Below are 23,318 nucleotides of genomic sequence, written 5' to 3'. Positions count from 1 at the left end.
TGCAAAGCACTCCATCCTAGGTATCGCATTTTCTGTCTGTTTCATCTCTCCGATGTACCTTCCGATTCGAGTCTGAGTTGTTGGATGTTCTGAGTAATGAACCCAAACGAAGATAGACATTTTTAGCCGCAGTTTGTAGTGCTCCCGGGAGCTGAGACGCGGCTCCGAGTGCAGGACGGCAGGGCCGGCCCCCCACGAGAAGCCGACGGGGCTCTGGGGTGCGCGGCTTTCTCGCCGCAGCCTGGATCCTGGAAACAGGCGACCAGCGTCTCGGTGGGGATGCGCGAGGGAAGATGTAGGTGGAGAAGATTCTCATTTTGACTGGAACCCCTTTCTTAGCTTGTTTTCTTGGTCTTTGAATAAGACTCTTTAAAATTACAGCCAGTCATCTCTTAGAACATGGAAAGATAAGCAGGAAGCAACTGAAATAAGTCGCTTCTGTGTTTTGTGGACCACAGTGTCTCTCGAGGTTCAGGAAGTGTTCTGCAAAGCTTCCTGAGGCAAATAAGAGGGAAACGTTGGAAAAAGTAAAATAGATTTTCTTACTACGGGAGTGTTGGAAATCTCCAGCGAGAAGACCGTGTGTGTGTGTGTGTGTGTGTGTGTGTGTGTGTGTGTGTCTTGTGTGTGTGTACATGTATATATGTGGGGGGGGTTGTGCATGTGTGTATCTGTATGGTGTGTGGGGGGTTTGTGTGTACATGTATATCTGGTGTGTGTGTGCATGTGTGTAACTGGTGTGTGTCTGTAGGGTATGTGTACATGTATATCTGTGTGGTGTGTGCATGTGCGTATCTATGGTGTGTGTCTGGGGTTTGTGTACATGTGTGTAACTGTGTGGGGTGTGTGTACATGTGTGTAACTGTGGTGTGTGTCTGTGGGGTGTGTGTACATGTATATCTGTGTGGGGTGTGTGTGCATGTGTGTAACTGTGTGGTGTGTGTCTGTGGGGTACATGTACATGTATATCTGTGTGGGGTGTGTGTACATGTATATCTGCGTGGTGTGTGTGTGCATGTGTGTAACTGTGGTGTGTGTCTGTGGGGTGCGTGTACATGTATATCTGGTGTGTGCATGTGTGTATCTGCGCTGTGTGTGGTGTATGTATGTGTATATCTGTGTGGGGTGTGTGTGCATGTGTGTGTCTGTGTGGTGTGTGTACATGTATATCTGTGTGGTGTGTGTCTGTGGGGTGTGTGCGCATCTTTGTCTCGGCCAATCATGCAGCATCAGTTACGGTTCCCCAACTATTTGGGGAATTCGCCAGAACCCTCTTAGAATCTCAGGGCATTCTAGATGGTTCTATCGCAAGCCGTAGAAAGGCCGACTGACGGACGCCCACGTTCTATCCCTGTTTGTCCTGACTCCGTCCTCTAGGGGCTTCTGCTACTTCAACTCCGTGGCCGTGGCCGCCAAGCTTCTCCAGCAGAGGCTGAACGTGAGCAAGATCCTCATCGTGGACTGGGTGAGTGGGGCCGCCTCGCGCAGCAGGGCTGGGCCGGGCCCCTCCGTGCTCCCGGCGGCGGCCGCGTGTGTGCAGGGCGAGGAGGGCGTTTGGATCGGGGGAACGTAACTTTCTGGAAACTGCCTCAAAGATGGCAGAAAACTAAAGCCCCACCCCTGCTAGGCGTCGTTTTGCAGCTTCTGTTGCCAACCCCGCCAGCCCCGCACTCCTGACCCCTCCCAGGAGGTACCTGCGGTTGAGGCAGCAGCCGGGGCGACGCTGGGCACGATCTTGTGGGCAGGTGGCCTGCGTGGGGTCGTGCCTCCCACCAGGAGCCTCGGACGTCCCTCGCTGGCTGAGACACAGCTGGCGGCCCTCCCGCTGCGGCGTGCGGCCCGAGAGCGCTAGAATGGGGGCGGCTGAGACGGCTTCTCCTCCTCTAGAAGAGGTGCCGCATCGCCAAGCCCCACTGCTCCAAAAGCGTCAGCGCTTTCTAAATCATGCTGTATGACACCTGAGTTTGAATTCCCACATAGGTGTGCTGATGCTTGCACTGGGAATGAATATTCAAAGTACTTGTTTCATTACTTTTTGAAGCCACGTATACCCACATACAGTGTGGGTATTTATGGTTCATGATTTATCCCGTAATGTTTTTAAGGAATAAAAAGCAGGTCCATCAGGTTGGGTTATAATCTGAACTGCGGAAGCCCTCCTCAGTTTGGGAAAAAGCAACAAAACATAAGCCAGGACACCAGGCGAGCTCCCGGGTCGGCGAGCTGGCTCTGTAGGTAGCGGGCTCTCACCTGGCCGGGGGAGCGTGGCTGGGGCGAGTCAGTCAGGGTCTTCGCCGGCCTGGGGCCAGCGAGCCTTTGCCCAGCTCCAAGGCGTCAGTGGAAAGCGGTGAGGAGAGAGGTCTGAGGCAGCCAGCGGCTGAGGCTGGGGACCCTCTCTGCCCATCAGGGGACTCAGGGCGAGGGGACGGCCTGTGTGGACACGTGTTCGCCAAGGGCGTGCTGTTGGGGTGACCGTGCGGGCCCGTCTCTGGAGCCACGCACCGTGGGGAGCCCCGGCGTGGTCCGCAGCCGGAGTGATTGCATGCTCCCTCGGTGGGGTCGTGGGCGCCTGTCCTTGCTGCCCTGTGGAACTGCACTTCCAGGCCCTGTCACGAGCACAGATCGCCTTTGTAAATAGGAAGACGTGAAGCAGCAAGTTCCCGTGTGCGAAGCCTCTGGCCGTGCGCAGCTTTTCTCAGGCGCACAGCTGTGTACGGCAGGGCTGTCCTCGCCTGCCGATCCGGGATGGGACGGCCACAGGCCCGAGCTTTTGTTGCCCTCTGGTGCTCTGAACGCCTGGGAGTTGTGTTAAGCAAAGTGGCTTGTGGCTTTAGCACGGGCCGTTACCCCCAGCCAGGTGGGCCCTGTCTCCTGCCCTCCACCCGTGACTGACACGGGGTTGGTACTTCAAACGTGCCTGTAAGTGGACGGCCACAGTCAGTGGCTTCCCTCCCCAAGGAGGCTGAGGAAATGGCTCCCTTGTCCCAGAGACAGGCAGGAGCAAGGAATTGATCAAAGTTGCTTGGAAAATCACGGCCTCCGGGCCTGGCTGAGACACCAGCCTGAGCTCTCCACTGGCATCAGGCACGTGCCACGTGCTAGGGGTGAGGAAGATGCACCACAGACTTGGACCATGTCCTTGGAGTCCCCGAGACCCCCAGCCACGTGGCCCTGCCCCAACCCTGCCAGGTGCCGGCCTGGCTAGAGGCGCGAGGTCGTCCGTGAACAGGGGCTGTTGTCACTGGCACAGATGGGGACAGCGCGTGGTGAGGGCCACGCCCGACGCCTGGCTCTGCCTGAGTCCATCCTCTCTGTCTTCAAGGACGTGCACCACGGGAACGGGACGCAGCAGGCTTTCTACAGCGACCCCAGCGTCCTGTACGTGTCGCTGCACCGCTACGACGACGGGAACTTCTTCCCGGGCAGCGGGGCGCCTGACGAGGTGAGTGGGGCTCCTGCGCGGCCTGGGAAGGGGGCCGGCCGGCGGGCGCCACTGCGGGCCGCTCTGAGGGGCAGGGCCGACAGGGCCCACTTGGGACAGAAGCAGGGGCCAAACACTCGCTGGCGCCCAGACAGTAATTTCAGTCGACATCCGCCTAGATCCCACCACACGTGTGCGCGCACCGGAGCTTTGTCTGAGGGCAGGGGAGAGGCTGGAGGTCGTTCCTGGTCGCGATCTAGGCAGATGGCGGTATTTGCGCTGGAGTGAGCGTGTGGGGCCCGCTTCCTCCAGGCGAGGCCAGGGCGGCTTGTGCGAGAGGAGTGGCGCTCCGGGCTGGCGCCTGTTGCGGGACACCCCGGGCAGGTGCTGCGTCCTCTGTCCTCTCCGCCTGCCCTGGGCTGCACGGCGGCCCCAGAATGGCAGGCCCGAGGCTGCTCCGCGGTGCCCGTGTCCCTGCAGAGCCTGCCCTCCCTGTGAACGTGGGTCCCCACCGCGGGGCTTCCACCCAGGGCAGAGGCTTCCTCTGCCTCCACGTCTAACTTCTTGAAAGGAAGTGGGAAGTGACAGAATCGTCTTCATTTTCACCCGGAGAGACCCTGGTCTGATTTCCTGTGTTAGCTACCGTAGGGCACCGTATGGATTGGCAGGTCCCAGGCGGTGTTACTGGGGGGCGTAGTGTGCCCCCGTGGCCGAAGGAAGAGAGTCGTTCCCCGCCAGTGCAGGGCGCGTGAGCGCCCGCCGCGTCCCGTTGAAATACTGCATGTTGATGTCAGCATCGGGGCTGCGGGTGGCCAGCTTCACACACATTTTAACAGCACGTGCCAGGAGCCCGTGACACCTGGTCCTCCCTGCAGGGGCCGCCCCCATCAGCTGTCCCCGTCGCAGAGGTCCCACTCTAGGGTCTGTGACATGCGCTTCTCTCCTTCTGGCCACAGGTGGGCACAGGGCCAGGCGTGGGCTTCAACGTCAACATGGCCTTCACCGGTGGCCTCAACCCCCCCATGGGCGACACGGAGTACCTGGCGGCCTTCAGGTGAGTCTTCAGGCTTCTCGTCCCTGGGACCCTGGCAGCTCTTCCTTGGCGCAGCCGTTCCAGGTGACCGGGGAGGACAGCCCAGAGGTCAGCGTCTCTGAAACCTCGTCCGCAGGCGAACGGGGCTGTCTCAGCTCACTCCTCAGGGTCGGAGGTGGAATCTTTGGACGTCTTCTTACCTGTTCTCAGGATGCTTTTCTGTGCACTAAAAAAATATCAGATCCGTCTGGGGTCCAGATAGCAAGAAAGTGCTAGAGACGAAGGCTGGTCTTGTGCAAAGTGTGTTGATGGAAGATGAAGGCATGAGCAGTCCCCTCAGGGTTCCTCTGCGGACCCTTTGCGAGATGACGCGAATGGAAATTGCTGTTTCCCTGTATTCACACATAAAACCGCGGCCCCTTCACAGCGGGGCCCCCGCCTGACCCTGGCCCTTTGGAATATAGCTGCAGGGTGACATTTCTTTAAAACGCAGCGTTTGTTTTTGTCATCAAAGGGGAATTTCTACTTTGGTCTTGGCCAGATTAAATAATTCCTGCAACCAGAACTGGATGGTTTCTCGGTGCAGGTTCTCTCCCTGCGCAGTGGAGTGGAAGCCGCGCCTCCGCCGCCAGGGTGGAGTGGGTGGGAGCCGCAGCCCCCAGCAGCCCCCGGCCCCAAGGTGAGGGGCTATGTTAGTGCGGCCGAGGGACAGACTTCAGTCTGTCAGGAAACGCTGTTGGTGCCAGATGACATAGAGCCCCCCGGAGTTTCCAGAGCATTTTTCTCTCTGCCTCCATGATGGTGGTCTGGTGTATGCACACATAAAGCACATATGTGCAAGCATGCATCTGTGTGATGTGTATGTGTCTCTTTGTGGACGTGTGTGCACGTGTCTGAGCAAGCACATCTGTGTGCAGTGTGTGTGTTTGCATGTGTCTGGACCCGTGCACGTGTCTGGGCAGGTGCGTGTGTACATGCCTGTGCGTGTGTGCTCATCTGTGGGGATGTGAGTGTATGCACGTGTCTCTGTGGGGGGGTGGGAGTATGCACGTTGCTGGCCAGCCCCTGCACAAGGACACCTGTAAGAGTTTGATGTGGACTCTGCCACGTGCTCCGGGAGGACCCTGAGCAAGTCACGTGACCCCCATCGGCATCTGCTCGCTCATTTTGAAACGGGGTCCCATCCTCCCCTTGGGAAGGTGGTTGGGGTCTGGGGATGGAAAGGCTGGCCCAGCAGGTGCGGGTCCCTTCCCCGGCTGACAAGTGGTCCCTAGGAGAAAGCGGACCCCTCTGATTCAGTCGCGGCAGGCAGCCGCCGAACTAGAACTGGTCTGTGTGCACAGGAGCGAACCAGCGCTGCGCAGCCCGCACTGATTCTCCCGAACCACTTTCCCTCTGGTCTCGTTGGTTTGATTTTGCTGTTTCTGCTTACTCTTGATCAGATATAACGTACTTTTGACAATTGCCCTGCGTAGTTTAGGGGAGAAGGACTTCCTCAAACTCATACATCTGAAAATTTGCCAGTGTGAACTCTGAACCCGTGAAGTGGGGGCCGTCTCTATCCGTCCCTAACGCGCTCCCCACTGGCGCCACCCTGTGGTCTCCCCACGAGAACAGTCGGCTTTCTGCTGGGCAGACGCTGGCACTGCCCAGAAGACCCAGGGCCCAGCGTGGCCGGATCCTGGTGCAGAGGAGGGAGGCAGAACGTGCTGGGTTGACGGGTACGTGATAGCGGTTCTCTCGTCCTTCAGGTCGGTGCGTTCAGGCACTTCGGACTGGCCCTGCCCTCGTGGGCGTTTCTTGGCTGTGCCTTTGTCTGATTCTGGTGAAAAATCCCCTCCGGTGTCCCTGCGGCTGGCAGGCCCAGGCCAGGCAGGGCAGGTGGCCGGGGTCTGCCCTCGAGCCTCCTCCCAGACCCCAGGGCCGCCTGCAGCCTCTGGGGCGAGCTTTCTGTCTGAGCTGCTCCCCACGTCTGCTTTCATCCTCCGCCAAGTGTGTACGCGATAATACCTTATCAAGTGAGCTTTTTAAAGCTTAAATAGCCTCTTTGAAAAGGAAAATTGTTTCAGGGTTTTTTTTATTGACTGTAATGTAAAATAGCACTTTGAAGTTCACAATTTACAGCTCCCCGGGCATTGGTGATGGGAAGAGGGGTAGGGATTCATCTCCCCTTCTGCTGGCCTCTCCCGCGTCCGGGGGGGCCCCTGGGACAGTGCGTGCCTTGAAGGCAGCACCTTGTTACCCAGACCCCTCGCCTGCCAGGTTGCATTTTCAGGGATCAAGCCTAGGATGGAGCAGAGATAAGAAAACTGCCCCTAATGAAATCCAGAGGCAGCGGCACTTTCTCTGCGGGCTCAGAGAGCTGTAGGAGAAGAGGGACCTAATTCAAACCAGTCAGGGGAGCTTTGAAGTCGCGGAGCGGGGGAGGCTGGGCGGAGGGGGGCCTGGGAGACCAGGATGCGCCGGCTTAACCCCTCCCTTCCCCGCGCCCTGGCCACGAGCAGCCCTGCCTGTCAGCGGCCATGGACGTGAAATTGGGCTTATGTTGACTCGTGATTTAGACTTAAATGTGGTACCGTAAAGTTTATCCAAGACACGAGCACAAGCAGATAGTCTAAGGGATAACTCTCTTCTCTTTGTGGGTTGACGGTGGCCCCGAGGCGCGCGGCCGGGCAGGTCCGTTTCGCTGTCCCGCCTTTCCGTGAGGCCCGGAGGCCAAGCCCTTTGAGCTTCTGTTTCTCCCGTAGGACTCGGTGGTGCTTTTTGTAGACAGCTCTTTTTAGGGCTGTGCCAAAACGTGCCTAAGGCTTATTGTTTTAACCGTCTGGGAGCGGCACTGACTGCGTCCACCATGCCGTGGCCTCACGCCTAAGGGATGAAGAGTTTCGATCCAAACCACTGCGCCTTCTTTTCTGGAGACAACTGTGTCTCTTTTGGGCATCCAGGCATTTTCCTGTGTAGAAATTTTTCTGAGGACATTCTACACTTTGAGAGCTAGAGGCTCAGAGCAGGGAAATCCCATGTTCAGCCAGGCTTCCTGCACCTGCTGGGCTCTCGGAGACACGAGCAGGGGACGGAGCACAGCGCCCGCCCTGGGGGCAGCAGGGGACCGAAGACAGGCCCTGGGCAGGCGCAGTGGGACCTGGAGGGGCTGCGTCTCAGGAGCAAGCGTGGCAGGGGGCTGAGAGGGAGCAGAGCCTGGGGTGTACCTGCCTGCCTGGCCGCGTGCGGGGACTTTGGCCTCAGTGCCACGGCGGGGCCCCATGCAGGGGCTCTGACTGGTGAGGAAGCGTCCCAGCCACACCTGTAGGCGGGGTGGGCCTGTGTCCCAGCAGTTCAGGGCTTGGTCCCAGGATGGAGCGGCCCAGGGTGGGGCAGGTATTTCCGCAAGAGGATGACAGAGCCCAGCCAGGCTGGGCCACGGGGGCGGGCAGGAGAGCCGTCCGCAGGAGCGAAACGGGGGACACTGCCGAGGGCAGCGGGAGCCGGGTGGGTGGGGTGGGGGCTCCGTGGAGGTCTCGGGTGCTGCCTGGGGGAGGGTGGGGTGCCAGGCACAGGCCCCGCAGGAGCAGGTTTGAGTCAGGCGTGGGTTGGGGCAGGGAATGGCTCAGCCGGGACCCGGGCGCCTCGGTAGAATTTCAGGAAAAAACGAGGAAGTGTCCGTCCCAGTTGGCAGTTGGGCGGGCACTGGTGACCCAGGGAGGACAGTGTGCAGATGAGGGCGAGTGAATGGGGGTGCGGAGGAGGACAGCAGAGGCCCTGCCCTCTGAGGACCCGTGGGTGCGCGGCCGTGGCCCAGGCCCAGCAGAAACCTTCTCCTGAGGCCAGTGGCGGGACTGCGGCCTGCGCGAAGTCTGGCGTTTTATTCCTGGGGCGTATAGATGGGAGGGGTGCCGAGAACCAGGAGTCTTATGGGGGACTGGGAGCACCCCGAAATGGGAGCTGCCGGCCCTCGAGGTCCAACGCACACTGGCCTGAGGCTGTCACGGGGGACCCCGGGGACAGGGCTGCCGCGGTCCAGGGTCGGGTGGGGTGTCGGTGGGTGTTTGCGTGGTCCCTGAGCCCTCCGGGCTGATGGCCAGTGTGCGCCAGAAGGAGCCCACAGAGCCAGGCACCCACGCCCTTTGGAGGCGTGACAGTGGGTGAGACGGCCGTGGCCGGGGGCAGTGGCAGATGGTGTGAGCCTCGGGGGTAAGGGTGGGAGCGGCCGAGGGACTGGAAGTAGCAGGGCCAGCGCCCACTACCTTTCAGGAGGGCCGCAGGGGACAGCCAGGCACACCTCGTGGGGTTGGGAGGCAAAGCGCAGAGAGGCTGGGGCGCATGGGGGGCAGGTAAGGGTGGGAGGGTCTCAGCCTGGCCTCGGCACCCAGCTCCGCCCTGCAGCCGTGTACCTTTGCTGGCGCGGTGCCCACGGTGGCAGGCAGGAAGGGCGGGGGCATGGCCAGGGCCGTGGGCGTTACCGTCGGCAACAGCAGACAGAGTCGCCAGGCCCACGTCCTTCTTGTCCTCGTTCTGACTGACTCCGGCAGAGTCTCGCACTTTGCATGGCTGTGGCTCCACCACGGGCCTGCCAACTGATGGAGCGTGGGTTTGGTGACTCTCTCAGAAAGGACACCGGGCGGACCCCCGACAGCATGGAAGCTGGGGGGGCCACAGCTGCATGGTGCACAAGTGTGTGGCAGCATCGGGCTTCAGGGGACATACAGTGGCTCTGTCCTCACCCCGAAAGCCTGAGTGCACACAGCACTTAACAGGGATTTTCGCTTACCAGACTGCCGCGGTGGTGAAACCGTGTCATCAGTACCCATGGCGACAGCCGCCTGCACCGCCGGGTCTGCAGCCTGAGCTGCGGCGGTTGCTCGTGTGCCAGGCAGGGCCCAGTTCCTGTGGACACTCACAGCCGCAGACACTGCAACACAGGCCCTACAGAAAAATGCCACGGAGGCCGGGCGCCAGGCTCGCGGCTGTAATCCCGGCACTGTGGGAGGCCGAGGCAGGAGGATCACTTGAGGCCAGGAGTTGAAGATTACGCTGCGCTCTGGTTGCGCCACTGCACAGCAGCCTGGGTGACAGAGCAGAGCCAAAAACAAAAATACCGTGGAGAGGAAAGCGCAGAGGGTACCAGGAGGCCACTGTGAGCCTGCTGCGGTGGCCCGTGCTCCCTGGTGGGCAGCCCCTGGTGAGAAGAGAGCCAGTTCTGGGCCTCTAGGGGACAGAGAGGCAGCCAGAGACACAAGGATGACACGTCGGCCCTGGACCCGGCTCCGATGGAATCCCCGCGGCCGCAGGCCCGGCAGCCCCGCCAGCTCGGTTTGCTCTGAGGTTGTGCTGGCCTCGGGCTCGGTCGGTTTTGTTCGGGGCCCTGGTGGGGAAATGAATTGAAAGATCATTTCTTTCCAGCTGCTGAGTGAGTTTTTACACTTAGATTCAGTTGTAGATTTCGAAGATGATGTTTTCGCCTGTAATCTGGCACGATGTGGCGGTTTACAGCTCTGAGTGCCCGGTGACACCCCCTGACGTTGCCCCTTCTGTGGAGCAGCCGGGCGGCTGGTGGAAGGGCCGTCGTCCTAGGTGGCAGCGTGGGAGGATGCGGGAGGGAGGACAGGAGTGGGGGTGGGGCGGGGCAGGGAGGATGGGGGAGGGAGGGCAGGAGTAGGGTGGTCAGGGCTGGGAGGGCTATTGGCAGGACGGGCGGTGGCTGTGCCCCCCCAGGGGATACAGCTGGTGCTGTGGGCGACACGTCTGCTCTAAAGCACGTGGAGCAGTACCTGCACTGCAGCTTTCACTGAGCGTGTGTTGGGCTTGCAGACTTGGACTTTAAAGTCTCTACGAAAGGAGCCGTGGTGGCCCTCGCACTGATTCCCTTCCAATCAGCGTGAGCCTCCAGGTGCCGGCCTCCCGTGCGCAGCCTCCAGCAGCCGACTCGGCTGCGGAGCCGGCCGTGCAGTATTGGAGGGAGCCCTGGGGCGTTGGCGCCCGTCGGGTCCTCCTTGCAGCTGTGTCCTCCGCTGGCCTGGTGACACTTCCCCTGCCTTTGCAGAACTGTGGTCATGCCAATCGCCAGCGAGTTCGCCCCAGATGTGGTGCTGGTGTCATCAGGCTTCGACGCCGTGGAGGGACACCCCACGCCGCTCGGAGGCTACAACCTCTCTGCCAAGTGTGAGTGTCAACAGCTGCCGAGGAGCCGGCGTCACCCGCCACACGCTGTGCTCCTGTGGTGACCGTCTGTGTGCCGCAAGTCCCGTCTCCCACGTCGTAACGAGAAGGAGAGCCGCCTTTTCATTCTTACTGGGTGGTGACGGCACCGGCCGCCAGGCCGTCGAGATCCCCAGGGGTGCGCTTTGCCCACGAGGGAGGGACCCAGGGCACACGAGGCTCCCTCCTCAGGGATGCTGGTGCCCAGGAGTGTGCAGGGCGTCCCCCTGCCGCACGCGCTCTGTGCTGCTCTGGTCTCCACTGCAGCCTGTGTTGAAGGGGAGAACAGCCCTCAGAACCTGGGGGGACAAGTTGCTGGTAGCACCTCGGCTCCAGAGCTGGAGGAGGGCCCCGGACGCACACGGGAGCTCGTGAAGGTTGCGGCAGGCAGAGGCCGAGCTCTTAGTACGGGGGGGACCCACAGCGGCACGGCCCGGCGGTGGCTGCGCCTTTTGCGTCTGGTCTGCCACAGCAGGTCATGGGGAAGATGCCCGTGTCAGCACCTCGGTCACATAGAGGCCCGGCTGCCCCTCAGCTACCCAGCCATGGCCGCCCCGTGCCCTGGAGTCAGATCCCCCCAAGGATCCTGGGATCCTCCTGCAGCCTGAAGATCCCCGGGCCCCTCAACTTCCTCGAGGCCCTGGCGTCCAGCAAGCTGCCCCTTGTCCCCCATCAGCGTTGGTGGCCTCACATAGGGAGGGGCCTCAGGGTGGCCGTGCCCCCGTGCAAGGCATCTCAGCCCACCTGCCCCTGGGCTGTGGGGCCCAGTGGCCAAGGAAGTGACCAGGCAGAGGGCAGAGAGCACCTGCCGCGCACAATGCTGCGCCGCGCCCGGCCCAGGGCGCCACCACAGCTGAGGGCTGAGCTTCTTCACTCAGTCCTCACGGCCTCAAAGGCAAAGTCGCTGTTTGCATGGGATGGAGAAGGACCGGGGGTTTGGGATGTTACGGCCTTGCCAGCACCCGGCAGGTGCCGGGACTGCAGCCCGTGTTGGGCTCAGTCTGCTGACTCAGCCGTGGCAGGGCCACCAGCCAGCAGCGAGTGGTTCCCCAGCTCCAACGAGGGCCAGGGATGTGGGCGCAGCGCGGGGACATACGCAGAGCACGGCAGATGACCCGAGCCCAGTGGGCCTCTGTGGGAGGAGCCCTGGCCGCGCCCTGGCGGCCGTGCCCCTCTGGGAGCTGGAGGGCAGGTGGCACTCGTCCTTTAGGTGGGGCCCGGCTGCCCTCGTTCCCCCGAACCGGAGCTGCTGTGTTATAAAGTCAAAGCACTGAAACCGTAGTTCATCTTCTCAAAGAGATCACAAACGGAGCCCTAAACCGAGAGCTTCAGTGCATGCGTGAAACCGGCCTCTGTCACGGTGTCGGTGTCCCAGCCCTGGGGGTCTGTTGTGATGTGACGTGATGTGTTTCTGGGACGCCTTGACCCGCTGCCCACCTCACCTCCGCTCCTCTCCCGCCTCCTGTTGCAGGTTTCGGGTACCTGACGAAGCAGCTCATGGCCCTGGCCGGCGGCCGCATCGTCCTGGCCCTCGAGGGCGGCCACGACCTGACCGCCATCTGCGACGCCTCGGAAGCGTGTGTCTCTGCTCTGCTGGGAAACGAGGTACAAAGACCCCAGAGCCCCGCAGAGCACTCGGCGTCGTCGGGCTCAGTGCCACGGCCCGGCCACCCCGGCACTGACAACCACGGGAGCGAGTTGGTATTTGTGCCTATGTGGACGCCGTCCCGCCTCCGCCTGCAGGGCCGTCAGGAGTTTGGCAAAGCTCTGTGATTACGGCCGGAGGAAGGGGGCGGCGATGGCAGGAGCCCTCCTCTCTCGGAGGGTGGTCCAGGGCCCTTCTAGAAGGTGCTTTTAGTTTCCTTTCCCGTCACGTGTGGCTCACGTCAAGAACATCAGTCCGGAAAAGTTCGGTGTTTTACTCTCTGGCCGTCCTCTGCGGACAGCCGATCTCTCTGGGGAGCTCTCAGGCGGGTTTGGGGCGTGTCAGCTGTCACACGGCCCAGCCGGTGGCTCAGGGGTCAGCCTGAGCGCCCGTCTGCCATGCTGGGCCCACAGGCGACAGCAGGGCTCCGTGCTGTGTCCTCGCCGACACTGCGGGGCGGAGCAGGGAGCACCGTGTCCTGGACAGAGAGGACCTTTCAAGGGCGAGGGCAGAAAGTGCCACTTGGAGAGCCCCGCTCCTGGCATCCAGCCAGCTTCTGTGGGACGAGTGACGGAGGGGTCTCCAGTGAAGTGACGCGGGGTTCTGACCTGGTGCTGTTTCTGGTCAGCGTTATTTGCCATGACCTTCCTGACCTCACAGGGCAGGCACTGAGGCCGGAGGAGGAGGCCCACGGCTGTGCCCTGCCAGGCCGCAGCATGGCAGAGGTGACAAGGCAGCGTCCCGGGGGCCAGCATGAGGCCTGCCTGAGTCCCAGGCACCAGCCGGCTCAGTCAGGGATGAGAGTGACACTAGCTCCCTGTGTGTCCCCCACGCGGCAGCCACGTGAGGAGGACAGCCGTGGCATCACCGCCCGCTAGGCCAGGGCCGGCCCTGCGGCCACTCCTGGGAGGACAGCGATGAGTGAGCGGGTCCTGGGCGAGGGTGAGCTGGAGCCCCGCATGGCTTCGCTGGGCAAGCTCGGGGCACAAGGCAACGTCTGGCCCAGGTGTGTGCGTGACGTCCTGCAGCCCCTGGGCTCGTGCCCGCGGGTCGCAGAGCCAGCCGGCGGCTGGCCAGAATTGCCGAGGGTGGACGGGGACGGGAGGGGATGGCTGTTTCCTCCCGACAGGCTTTGCTGGTCCCGATGGTGTTTGTTTTCCTGTAAATCACAAGAGAGCAAAGCTCCGAGGCCGCCCTGTACCTGCGGGCGGGTGGTGCCGGACGTGAGTGAAGTACCAGGCTGCTGTTGAAAGTGTCCCAAACACTTTGCCCGTCCCTTCTTCACACGGCATTGTCTTGCCCCCTCTGCTGTGGGGGCAGCTTGCCCCCTCAGGCAGCGACATGTACACGCCAACCGCGCTGCAGCGGCAGGTCCTCGTAGCGAGTTGTTTCAAAATCACAGTAGGGGCCGGGCGAGGTGGCTCACGCCTATAATCCCAGCTCTGTGGGAGGCTGAGGCGGGCGGATTGTTTGAGCTCAGGAGTTCGAGACCAGCCTGAGCAAGAGCGAGACCCCGTCTCTACTAAAAAAATAGAAAGAAATTACCTGGACAACTAAAAATATATAGAAAAAATTAGCCAGGCATGGTGGCGCATGCCTGTAGTCCCAGCTACTCTGGAGGCTGAGGCAGGAGGATCGCTTGAGCCCAGGAGTGTGAGGTTGCTGTAGGCTAGGCTGACACCATGGCACTCACTCTAGCCCAGGCAACACAGTGAGACTCTGTCTCAAAAAAAAAAAAAAAAAAGAAATCACAGTAGAGAACTCAGCTTTCAACTCGGCCCGTCCCTGCTTCCTGATGTGTTCACTCTTCTAACAAGAAAATGTTCTTTTACTTAAGCACATCAAAAAGCAGGAAGCACGAGTTTTATCAAGGTCTCTCTAAAAATCTCTTTAATGCACGAGAGCTGGACTGAGCCCTGTTCCCCTGCCCGCGGCCTTTGATGTAGGTTGATAGAGAGGGTGCTGGGTGACGTGGCCGCACATGCCGGGCCGCCAGCTGCGGTGGCAGCAGCCCGCGGGGACCCTGCTACTGGAATCGGGCTGAGTTATAGGGTGCGCGCCGCCGCGTGTCTCTGCTCCCCGGGAGCAAGCGGCGCTGCTCCTAGCCACCATTTTATTGCATAGTTTCAATTTTCGGTTATCTGCAACTATTGGTCAGTCAACAGTGAAAAGTCACCTGAAGGTGTCGCCCGCAGCAGCTTAGACAGGCCGTGGAGTCAGGCACGCGTGGCGCCATGTGGAGCCTCCAGCCAGCTCCATCCAAACACCTGCCCCGACGGCGGCGGGGGCGGCCCGGCTGCCCTCTGGGCTGGGGAGGGACCAGCTCTCCTAGCAGAGGCCACACCAGGGCAGGTTCTGTTGGGGCCGATTTCCTGCTCGGCCGGGCGGCATGTCAGGGTCAGATGCCACCGTCTCATTTAGCCCACTCCAGACCCGTGGGGACGTGCGGGGAGCACAGGGGAGACGTGGCGCTGAGAAGCTTTTCCTCCCGTGGTTGAGTTCTTCCGTCCTGTTCTGATGCTCTGGGAAAAGCGTGGATGGGAAAAAACTGCAGAAATGTTTAAAAACCAGTTGTAGGGCCGACACCGGTAGGCTCAGTGCGAGAGCCAGCGGCCCGCTCCCAGCCCGTCTCCTCCGCACGCTCACACGCCGCACACGCACGCTCTCACACACGCACACCCCTCGCACACGTGCACATCCACACACGCGCACGCTCACCTCACGCCAGCAGGGCTGTCCGGCCTCTGTGCTGTTGCGTGTGGTGGGGTCGCTCCTCTTCCGCCCCGGCTGGTGGAGCCCCCCCGCCCGTGGCATGGACCATTGAGGGAGCTGAGCCAGCACACGGAGGGGCCGTCCTCGTGACCCCGCGTCCCCGAGGGTCCCCTTTGCAGAGGAGCTTGTACAAGCCCGGCTTGGTCCCCAGCCGCCTCTCTCAGCAAAAGACTAACTGGGGACAGGACATGCTTGTCCGGCAGCTTCCGTCACTTCCAGCGCTGACCACTGAGTCCCACTTCTCTGTTGTCCCGTCTGGGACACACGGCAGCTGCTCCAGGTTTGGCTGCTGCAGACAGGTGGTGGGGACCTCTGGGTACAGTGTCTGGGGACAGCTGGGCAGCTGCAGCTCGAGGGTAAACAGCCCCGAGAGGCAGGGAGGCCAGGAAACGTGCTGGTCCCCCTGACGAGGCAGTGCCAGACTGCTCCGCGGAGCGCTTGTCCACCTCCCGCGGCAGCACAGGGCGCGAACCCCGGCAGCACCGACGTGCCCACGCGTGGGCTCAGCCCGTGGGGAGGGATGAGATGGCTCCTCTGCGAGCTTCCCACGGCCATGTCCTCGCTGTCACTAAGGGTGCACATCCTTGCGTCTGTTTATCGGGCACTTGGGCTTTCTCTTCTTGTGGAGTTCACGTTTTTTGCCCATTTTTCTATCAGACTGTCTTTTTCTCATTTGTTCTTAGGGGTCAATTAGACAGACGGACAGAGGGAGGGAGGGTGAGAGGCAGGTCTGCTGTGCACCGGTTGCCGGTCTGTCTGAGGCGGGAGGCAGAACACGCACACGCGGTGCGTTGCACGAAGCGGGTTTATTGCTCACAAACAGGCGGTGAGGGGCGGCAGAAGCCTAGGGTCGTGGCAGATGGAGTCTCGTCTGCACGATCCCGCAGAGAGCAGTCGGCCCGGACACCCCCCTGGGACGTGCGACCCGCCGGGCTGCAGCAGTGAAGGTTCTCCTGTTCTGGGGACGGGGGGCCAGTTCCCTCCTTACCTCACGCGGGTGCGTCCCCAGCATCTTCTCTGTCACTCTGTCCAGGCCCCTAGGACAGCTGTCCTGTGGGGGTGGGGGTGGGTAGGAGGAGCCTCCTCTCTAGTTCTGTCCCCTGGAAGAGTCGCGGTAAGACCAGAGTGATCCGTTCCTTGACTGGGAGCATTGTCCTGGCCGCAGGTCTCCTTTGGGGACAGATTTTAACTTTCTGATTTGGGGTCTTTGATGGTTATAGGTCTATTCAAGTTTTCTCTTCCTTCTTGAGTTAATTTTGAAAAGTTACATGTTATCAGATTTATTTCTTCCAACCAAGTCCTCAGATTTATCGGCAGAAGTTGACGGTGTCCTCTCCCTGCCCTTCTCGTCTCTGCCGCGCCCACGGCCGGGCGCTCCTCGCCCCTGGCGCTGCTGCCCAGAGTGCTGCGGAGCTCGTCCGTTTCGTTAGTCGTTTCCAAGGATTCATTTTCAGCTACGGTACCTTTGTTCTTTCCAAAGTTTATTGATGTCTGCCTTTCTGTGTGTTTTCTCTCCTTTCTTTGTGACTATGATCTTCACTACCTTCTGAGGTTGAATATTTACTGTTTAGTCCTCTTTCCTGCCATGACCCGGCCCCGTATCACACTCGAGACAGGCAGCGTGGCCGTTAGTCTTCCATTCTGAGCAGTTCCTCATTTCTGAGATTGCTTCTTTGTCCCATGAGCTGGTGTGTTTTTACATTTCCCAACATAAGGGCTCGTGGTTCTCTTTTGCCGATCGGTTTCTAACAGACAGCGTGGCGGTAGGAGAGGAGACGCGGTCGGCGTTTATTCACTGCAGAGACTTGCTGCGCAGGCTGGCGCGTGCTCAGTCTGCAGAGACTCCACGTCTGGAATTCTGTGTCTTCGCCGTCTGTCTGCAGAGTTCTGTGCATGTCCCTTACCCTGAGCTTGCTAGCTGTCGTGCCGCGGCTCAGTCACTTTGTTTCCAGACTGATTCCTGCCCCTCATTTCATGCTGAGCTCGCCCCGTTTTCTGCAGCCCTTTCCTCGCCTCCTGCGCTGCGAGAAAGGGTCCCCGCGTTCCCGTCATCCCCCTCCTGACTCTGATGACACACAGCCCGCCTCCTCTTTCTCTCCAGTAGGGACCCTTGAAAATGTGAGCGTGCGTCCCCACGCGGGCAGTCCCCTTCGCCGTGCAAACCGAGGCCTGGGCCGTAGCCCGTTGGGGTCACCCGCTTAAACATGGGACACCCCGATACTGAGGAATCGCTCGTTTGTCAGAAATTCATGTTTAACAGGAGTCCTGATGGTTTATTTGCCAAATGTGGTGGCCCCGGCCCCGGCCCCCTCCAGATTAGGGTCTCAAATCTTCCAGGTCGGGTTCAGTAATGTGTGGTTCTTTCATTGCACGTAAGTATTTTACTCTTATTTTTAATATATGTTCAATATGTTTACCTTATAGTTCATAACTGATGATTTTGATAACTGTATCCTTTAAGATAAAACTGTGGTTTTAGTAAACGTGTAGTTTTTGGAGTGTCAGGGCTGGAGAAGGCTGCAAAGCTAGTGCCGAGGCTCCTGCAAACCTCTCAGGAGGCGCCCCCTGTTGTCAGCATCTTGCATAGCGGGATGAGTCGTGTGTCGCAGCGCTGTTCTGCGACGGTAACTAACTCCAGAACGTGCGTGGGACTCGCCCGCCTTCCGCAGTGGCCCCTCCTCTGTGCAGGTCCCGTCGAGGGTCCCACGTTGCATTTCGTGGTCTTGTGTCCTCAGTCTCCTCGGCGACAGTCTGTCATTGTTGTGCACAACGCCAGCAACTGTGAGGCGCACTGGTGGGTACTTTGTGGGCTGTCTGTCCCCCCGTGTATGTCTGTCTGGGTTTTTCTCAGCGTTGTGCACTCGGGGAGGAGGATCCCAGGAGTAAAGCACCATTCCCGTGTCACGGATGTGCGCTGTCAACATGGCTTACCGGCGGCCCGGCTCACCGTGACCACCTGGCCGGAGCAGTGTTGATCAGCTTTTTCCACAATAAAGTCGCCCTTTGACCTCTGTCCAGATGTGTTCTTTGGAAGGCCACTGAGCACGGCCAGCACCCAGCGTCAGGATGGGGTGTGAGGCTCGGGGAGGGGGGGTACGTTCGTTGTTTGAAGCTCTTCTCTGAGAACCGTGTGTCTCAGCCCCCAGTTACGCGTGTACCTGTGATGCCCGGATACTCATCTCGTACTTCGGACCATAATCGCTGCCGCGTCATTCATTTTGTTGCTCAGCTTGCCCCGCTCTGGCCGGGGGTGATTCTTCACATCCGCCCTGTGTGCCCTTGGACGCCCCTCCCTTGTCCTGTGGCGCGTCCACGCTGCTCTGGGATCGTCCCTGCCTCAGCCGTCGGCACGAGCCGCTTCTCAGGCGGCCTGTGTCCTTTTATTGGAAAGTGTGTTGGAAGCCGTGTTGTCCTCCCGACCAGGTTCATGCTGGCTCACGTCCGTGCCGTGCGGTGTTTCTGATTGGGAACTTGTGCTTCTTGGAACTTAGCTGGCAGCGCTCACCTGCAGCCTGGTTTGGGGACGCGAGATGCTTCTGCGTGGTGCCCTGGCCACGGCGGGCCCACAGCTGTAAACAGCAGCTGCCGCTGGCAGCATCTAGAGCCAGCCAGATTCTCAGAGTGACTTTGTCTTTTAACTTCTACCCAGAGCCAAAGCTACAACTAGAACTTTCCTTCCGTTTGTCTCTGTGTGAAAGTTCTCGGTCTGTGTGTGTCTGTTCTCCTCGCTGGTCCCTTCCGGGGAGTGGCCGTGTAGCCCCGGCCTGCACAGCTGGGTCTGCCCCCGGACTTCTCGGGCCTCCCCAGTCGGGCGCAGCTCTGTTCTGGACTCGGCATATTTCCCCGGGTTTCGTAGGCTTTTTCAGTTACTTAAAGCTTTCTAAATCATCACTGTGTTTTTATGATCTGTTCCAATCAAACATTGTAGTCGGCGTGGTGCAGATGTTGCCCTGCGATTTACCTGCAGACTTACTTCCTGTTCTATCTGCTGCCAGTACCGGGCAGAGACTTGGTGCGAAGGACTCCGCCGCGGAGGCCCCCTCACTCCCTTCCCCGCATCCGCCACCCCCTCACTGGAAGAAACCAAGATCGGGGGACAGTTGAGCTCTCTTATTTAGAAGGCCAGCAATATAAAAGTGAAACTTCCAAAAAGGAGAAGCCGTTTCCCCTCGTGTGACCCCGTGGCATAAATAGCATCCACTGAGCAGATCCCACCAGCCCCTCCCGGGAGCATCCTTCTGCTACTTACAGGAACCTGCGAATATACCTCATAACCCCCTAAAAAAAATCTAAAGAAAGTATCAACTTTGTAAAATATCTATATAAGAAATACCAAAGCCACATTTGGCTTTTAAAAGTTATTTTCCTTTCTCTGTGGGCAAATGCACTCAACAAATGACCACACTCAGGAGACAGGCACTGTCGCGAACGCCCCATTGCGAGGCGCGTGTGGGGAACACTGACACCCCGTACACTCAGCTGTGTGTTTTCCAGCTCGACCCGCTCCCAGACAAGGTCCTACAGCAGAGACCCAACGCCAACGCTGTGCGGTCCATGGAGAAGGTCATGGAAATTCACAGTAAGTGCTCCTGGGGGCAGGACTCCACTGCATCCCTCCTGGTCCCCGTCCCCGCTCGGTGGTAACTGCCAGCGCTTTCCAGACCTGCGGGACACGGTCTTGCTGTGCCTGGCACGTGGTGAGCTGGCAGAGATGCCCGTGTAGCCCCAGCTGGCTCCCCCACAGCCCACTGGGATGATTTCATCGCCTCCTCTCACAGCTCCAAAGACTCGAGGCCCAGACGATCTCTGTGCGGTCCCTTCCCTCAGGTCCCCGCCAGCAGGGGTGGCCACGGCCTCAACCCTGGACCCGAGAAGCCCGTGCCCAGAGCTCAGGGAGCCCCCGCCTCGTAGCACTGGTCGGGCGGCAGGTCCTAGGGGCTGGGGCGGCACGTGGCGAGGGGACTCATGCCAGCACACCTGTCTCAGGTGCATCTGTCACACCCTGTCCCCATCGCATGGCCAATGTGTTGTAGGCCTTTGAGACGACCATCAGTGTGAGTGGGTGAAACCGGAGGCCTGCTCCCGGATTCCCTGCGCAGAGGCATTTGGTTCTGCCACAGAGCCCTGGAGCCGACCACAGGCCAGCCCTCGGGGCACAGCCTGCATGCTCAGGCCTGAGGCAGTGACTCCCCAGCCCCCAGCACCTGCCAGGGTCGGGCAGGAGACCGAGCTCACCTGCTCCCACAGCCAGGAGGGCTCGGCACTGCCAGCCAGCAGCCCAGTCCTGCTGCCATGGCAGGGAGGGCCCTGAGTACAGAGGGCCAGGCCCCCAGACCCCGTCTCGGTCGTGGGTGGGCCGGCTTGCAGGAAGACTGTTCCACTTGGGAACAGAAACATTTCCAGAGATTCCCAGTTTTTGTGAGTTTGTAGCCATGCAGCTCCGCGGTTTCTGTCTCTGAATCACAGCGCTGGGTCCCGAGGCCCAGGGTCCTGCGGAGACCTCCTCGGGCCGCGGTGTGGCCTGCGAGGCGCGGTCACTGAGCGGCTCTCCCTGCCCTAGGCAAGTACTGGCGCTGCCTGCAGCGCACGCCCTCCACGGTGGGGCACTCTCTGGTCGAGGCTCAGAAGTGCGAGAACGAAGAAGCCGAGACGGTCACCGCCATGGCCTCGCTTTCCGTGGGCGTGAAGCCCACCGAGAAGAGGTGAGAGTCTGCCCCCGGCCTGTGGGCTTGCCGGGTACCTCTGAGCAGTGACGTGTCCTGCAGGCGGTCAGAGCCTTTACCACGCAAGGCCTGCCAAGTGCGCCAGGGCTGGCCCCGCCCGGGGGAGGGATGGACCTCAGGTGTTCCCATCCGACCCTCGACACAGGCCAGGGCAGCCCCCTCTGTCCAGTGTGGATGCCCCTTAGACACGCGTGGACAGCACTGGACATCGTGGGCCCAGTGGCACTCAGCTTCAGGGCAGGCCGTGGCAGGGAGGGACACCGCAAGGCGGCAGGTCTGCTGGAAGGGCAGCTGCCAAAGGTGTCACCTTTAACGCACTGTTGGGTTCTCTCTCTCCTCTGTTGTGCGCCCCGCCCCGCCCCACCCCACCCCCTCACCGCAGACCAGAGGAGGAGCCCATGGAGGAGGAGCCGCCCCTGTAGCATCTCCTGGGGCCACTGTTCTCCTGTTTGTTCGTCTCCGTCTTGAAGCTCAGCCAAGAAACTTTCCCGTGTCGCGCTTGAGTCCCGCCACTTGCTCTCTCGGAGCGCCCAGGGACACCAGGCGCGCAGCAGCAACGGGAAGCCTTTCTGCCGCCCAGACCCACAGGTCTCGAGACGCACACGCACGCCCTGGGCATGGCAGCCGCCCACGGGACACGGGACAGACGCCGGCGCGTGCACACGCACAGACGCGGAAGCCAAGCACACTCGGCGGCCCCGGGATGCCGCGGAAGAAAGCAGCCTGCGGCAGCTGGCGGCACAGTTGCCGGATCCAGGTGACATGAGGAAAAGAAAATGAAAATCAAAGATCTAATAATACAAAAAAACTTGATTAAAACTGGTGCTTAAAGTTTGATTATTACCCACAATTTCACAGTCTCCGTGTAAACCACTCAGCTCATCTTGTAGCTTATTTTTTTTAAAAGAGAAAGTTTTCTACGGCTCTGGCCTGCCTCCGCGAACGCGGCGGCGTGCGGTGGGGTCTGCGACGGGTGGGGACAGAGTGGACGGACCTTTCACAAAAACAAAACTGTACAAAAGCAGGAACGCGAGCCTGGGGGAGGGTTGAGTTTCTCGAAGCCATCGGAAGATGCAAGTTTGTGCCTTTATTTTTATTGCTCTGGTGGATTTTTGTGGCTGGGTTTTCTGGAGTCCGAGGAACGATGCCTTAAGAAATGACAAAGAGCGGGATCGGTGGGACAGTCCCCTGCGGCCGGGCGAGCCGGCCCGATGCTCCGAGGGCGGCACCGGCGCTGCCCCAGGGCTGCTCCTCCGCTCCGTGGCTAGTTACAGAAATGGAGGTAGTTCCAAAAAGTGGCAAATACTGTTGGGGTTTTGAAGTCCAACAAATTTTAAATGAATCCAAAGTGTTCTTTCCTCACACGTCACGTAGCGACCGGTCATCTCCATTTGGTTGAAGCATGTCGTAGGCACACGCGCAGTGTTACGATCGGAATGCTTTTTATTAAAAGCAAGTAGCATGAAGTATTGCTTAAATTTTAGGTATAAATAAATATATATATGTATAATATATATTCCAATGTATTCCAAGCTAAGAAACTTGATTCTTACGAAATCTTGATAAAATATTTATAATGCATTTATAGAAAAAGTATATATATATATATATATATAAAATAAATGCAGATCGTGAAGGTCCCTGCAAACGGATGACTTGTGAACTAGCTCTAAAGGTGCTCATGAAAGAGATCGTGATGGAAACTCGTGCATTTTTGAGCTCCAGATTGGCCGGCTTTCAGAGCGCCAACACATTCGCCACTGGGCAACTACCCTGCAAGTTTGTACGTTAATTTTAATTATTTTCTAACAGAACCCCTTCCCTCTCCAAGCCTCCATGCACATATGTACCTAATGAGTTTTTATAGCAAAGAATATAAATTTGCTGTTGATTTTTGTATGAATTTTTCACAAAAAGATCCTGAATAAGCATTGTTTTGTGAATTTTACATTCTTCACCATTTAGGGATTTTCTGAATGGTAATAATTTCTAAATCGTTTTCCTTTTTAAATTCTTGCTTGTACATTTTTTTAACTTTCAAAGTTTTTTTATTATTTTTGTTTTTGTTTATTTCTGTACAGTGAGCAGTTTTCTGCAGCGTCCGGGAATCGTCGCCATCAGAGTTTATTTTCAGAGAGTGAGAAGAGGGACCTTAGGTCTTTTCAGAGCGACACCAACGATTGTGTCTCTCCTGGTCTGTCCTAGGAGCTGTAGAAAGAAGCCAGACGGCTTTTCCTACATGCAACACTAGTATTACACGGGGCGGTATGTTCTCCCCTCCGTGGCAGGTGCGGGGACGGTCACATGTGGTGTCGAGCCACCCGGGAGGCTTGCTGGACACGTGGGCAGTCAGCATTAACGCAACTCACGTTTAAACTTCTCTGACCACACCTGTAGGATAGAATTCTAACTTGAGTTTCCCAAAGGCCTTTTAAGCATGTTGGCAATGCATGGGGCACGCATGGGCTCTCCACCTGTTCGGGTTTTCCGCTGCAGTGGGGCTTAGGCTGGAAGCAGCCGGCCCTGGAT

The 23,318-nt window shown here is 59.3% G+C and overlaps 1 protein-coding gene across 2 annotated transcripts in view; it reads left to right on the top strand.

Annotated features, from left to right (window-relative positions):
* The window catches only part of HDAC4 (histone deacetylase 4), a 113,173-nt gene extending 91,534 nt beyond the window's left edge, over nt 1-21,639 (top strand). Inside the window, exons 17-24 of one of the 2 annotated variants that reach the window (XM_012648867.1) lie at nt 1,378-1,465; nt 3,323-3,442; nt 4,378-4,475; nt 10,495-10,613; nt 12,121-12,254; nt 19,561-19,645; nt 20,627-20,768; nt 21,172-21,639. In XM_012648867.1, coding sequence (XP_012504321.1) covers nt 1,378-1,465; nt 3,323-3,442; nt 4,378-4,475; nt 10,495-10,613; nt 12,121-12,254; nt 19,561-19,645; nt 20,627-20,768; nt 21,172-21,211 — 826 coding nt within the window. In that variant the 3' untranslated portion in view covers nt 21,212-21,639. The remainder of the gene's footprint in view (nt 1-1,377; nt 1,466-3,322; nt 3,443-4,377; nt 4,476-10,494; nt 10,614-12,120; nt 12,255-19,560; nt 19,646-20,626; nt 20,769-21,171) is intronic. The other variant, XM_012648868.1, reaches the window with a different exon arrangement.
* The last annotated feature ends 1,679 nt before the right edge of the window (nt 21,640-23,318 follow it).

This window comes from Propithecus coquereli, unplaced genomic scaffold (assembly GCF_000956105.1).
Source record: "Propithecus coquereli isolate 6110/MARCELLA unplaced genomic scaffold, Pcoq_1.0 Scaffold295, whole genome shotgun sequence".
Taxonomy (NCBI): domain Eukaryota; kingdom Metazoa; phylum Chordata; class Mammalia; order Primates; family Indriidae; genus Propithecus; species Propithecus coquereli.
This window is presented reverse-complemented; position numbering and strand designations above follow the sequence as displayed.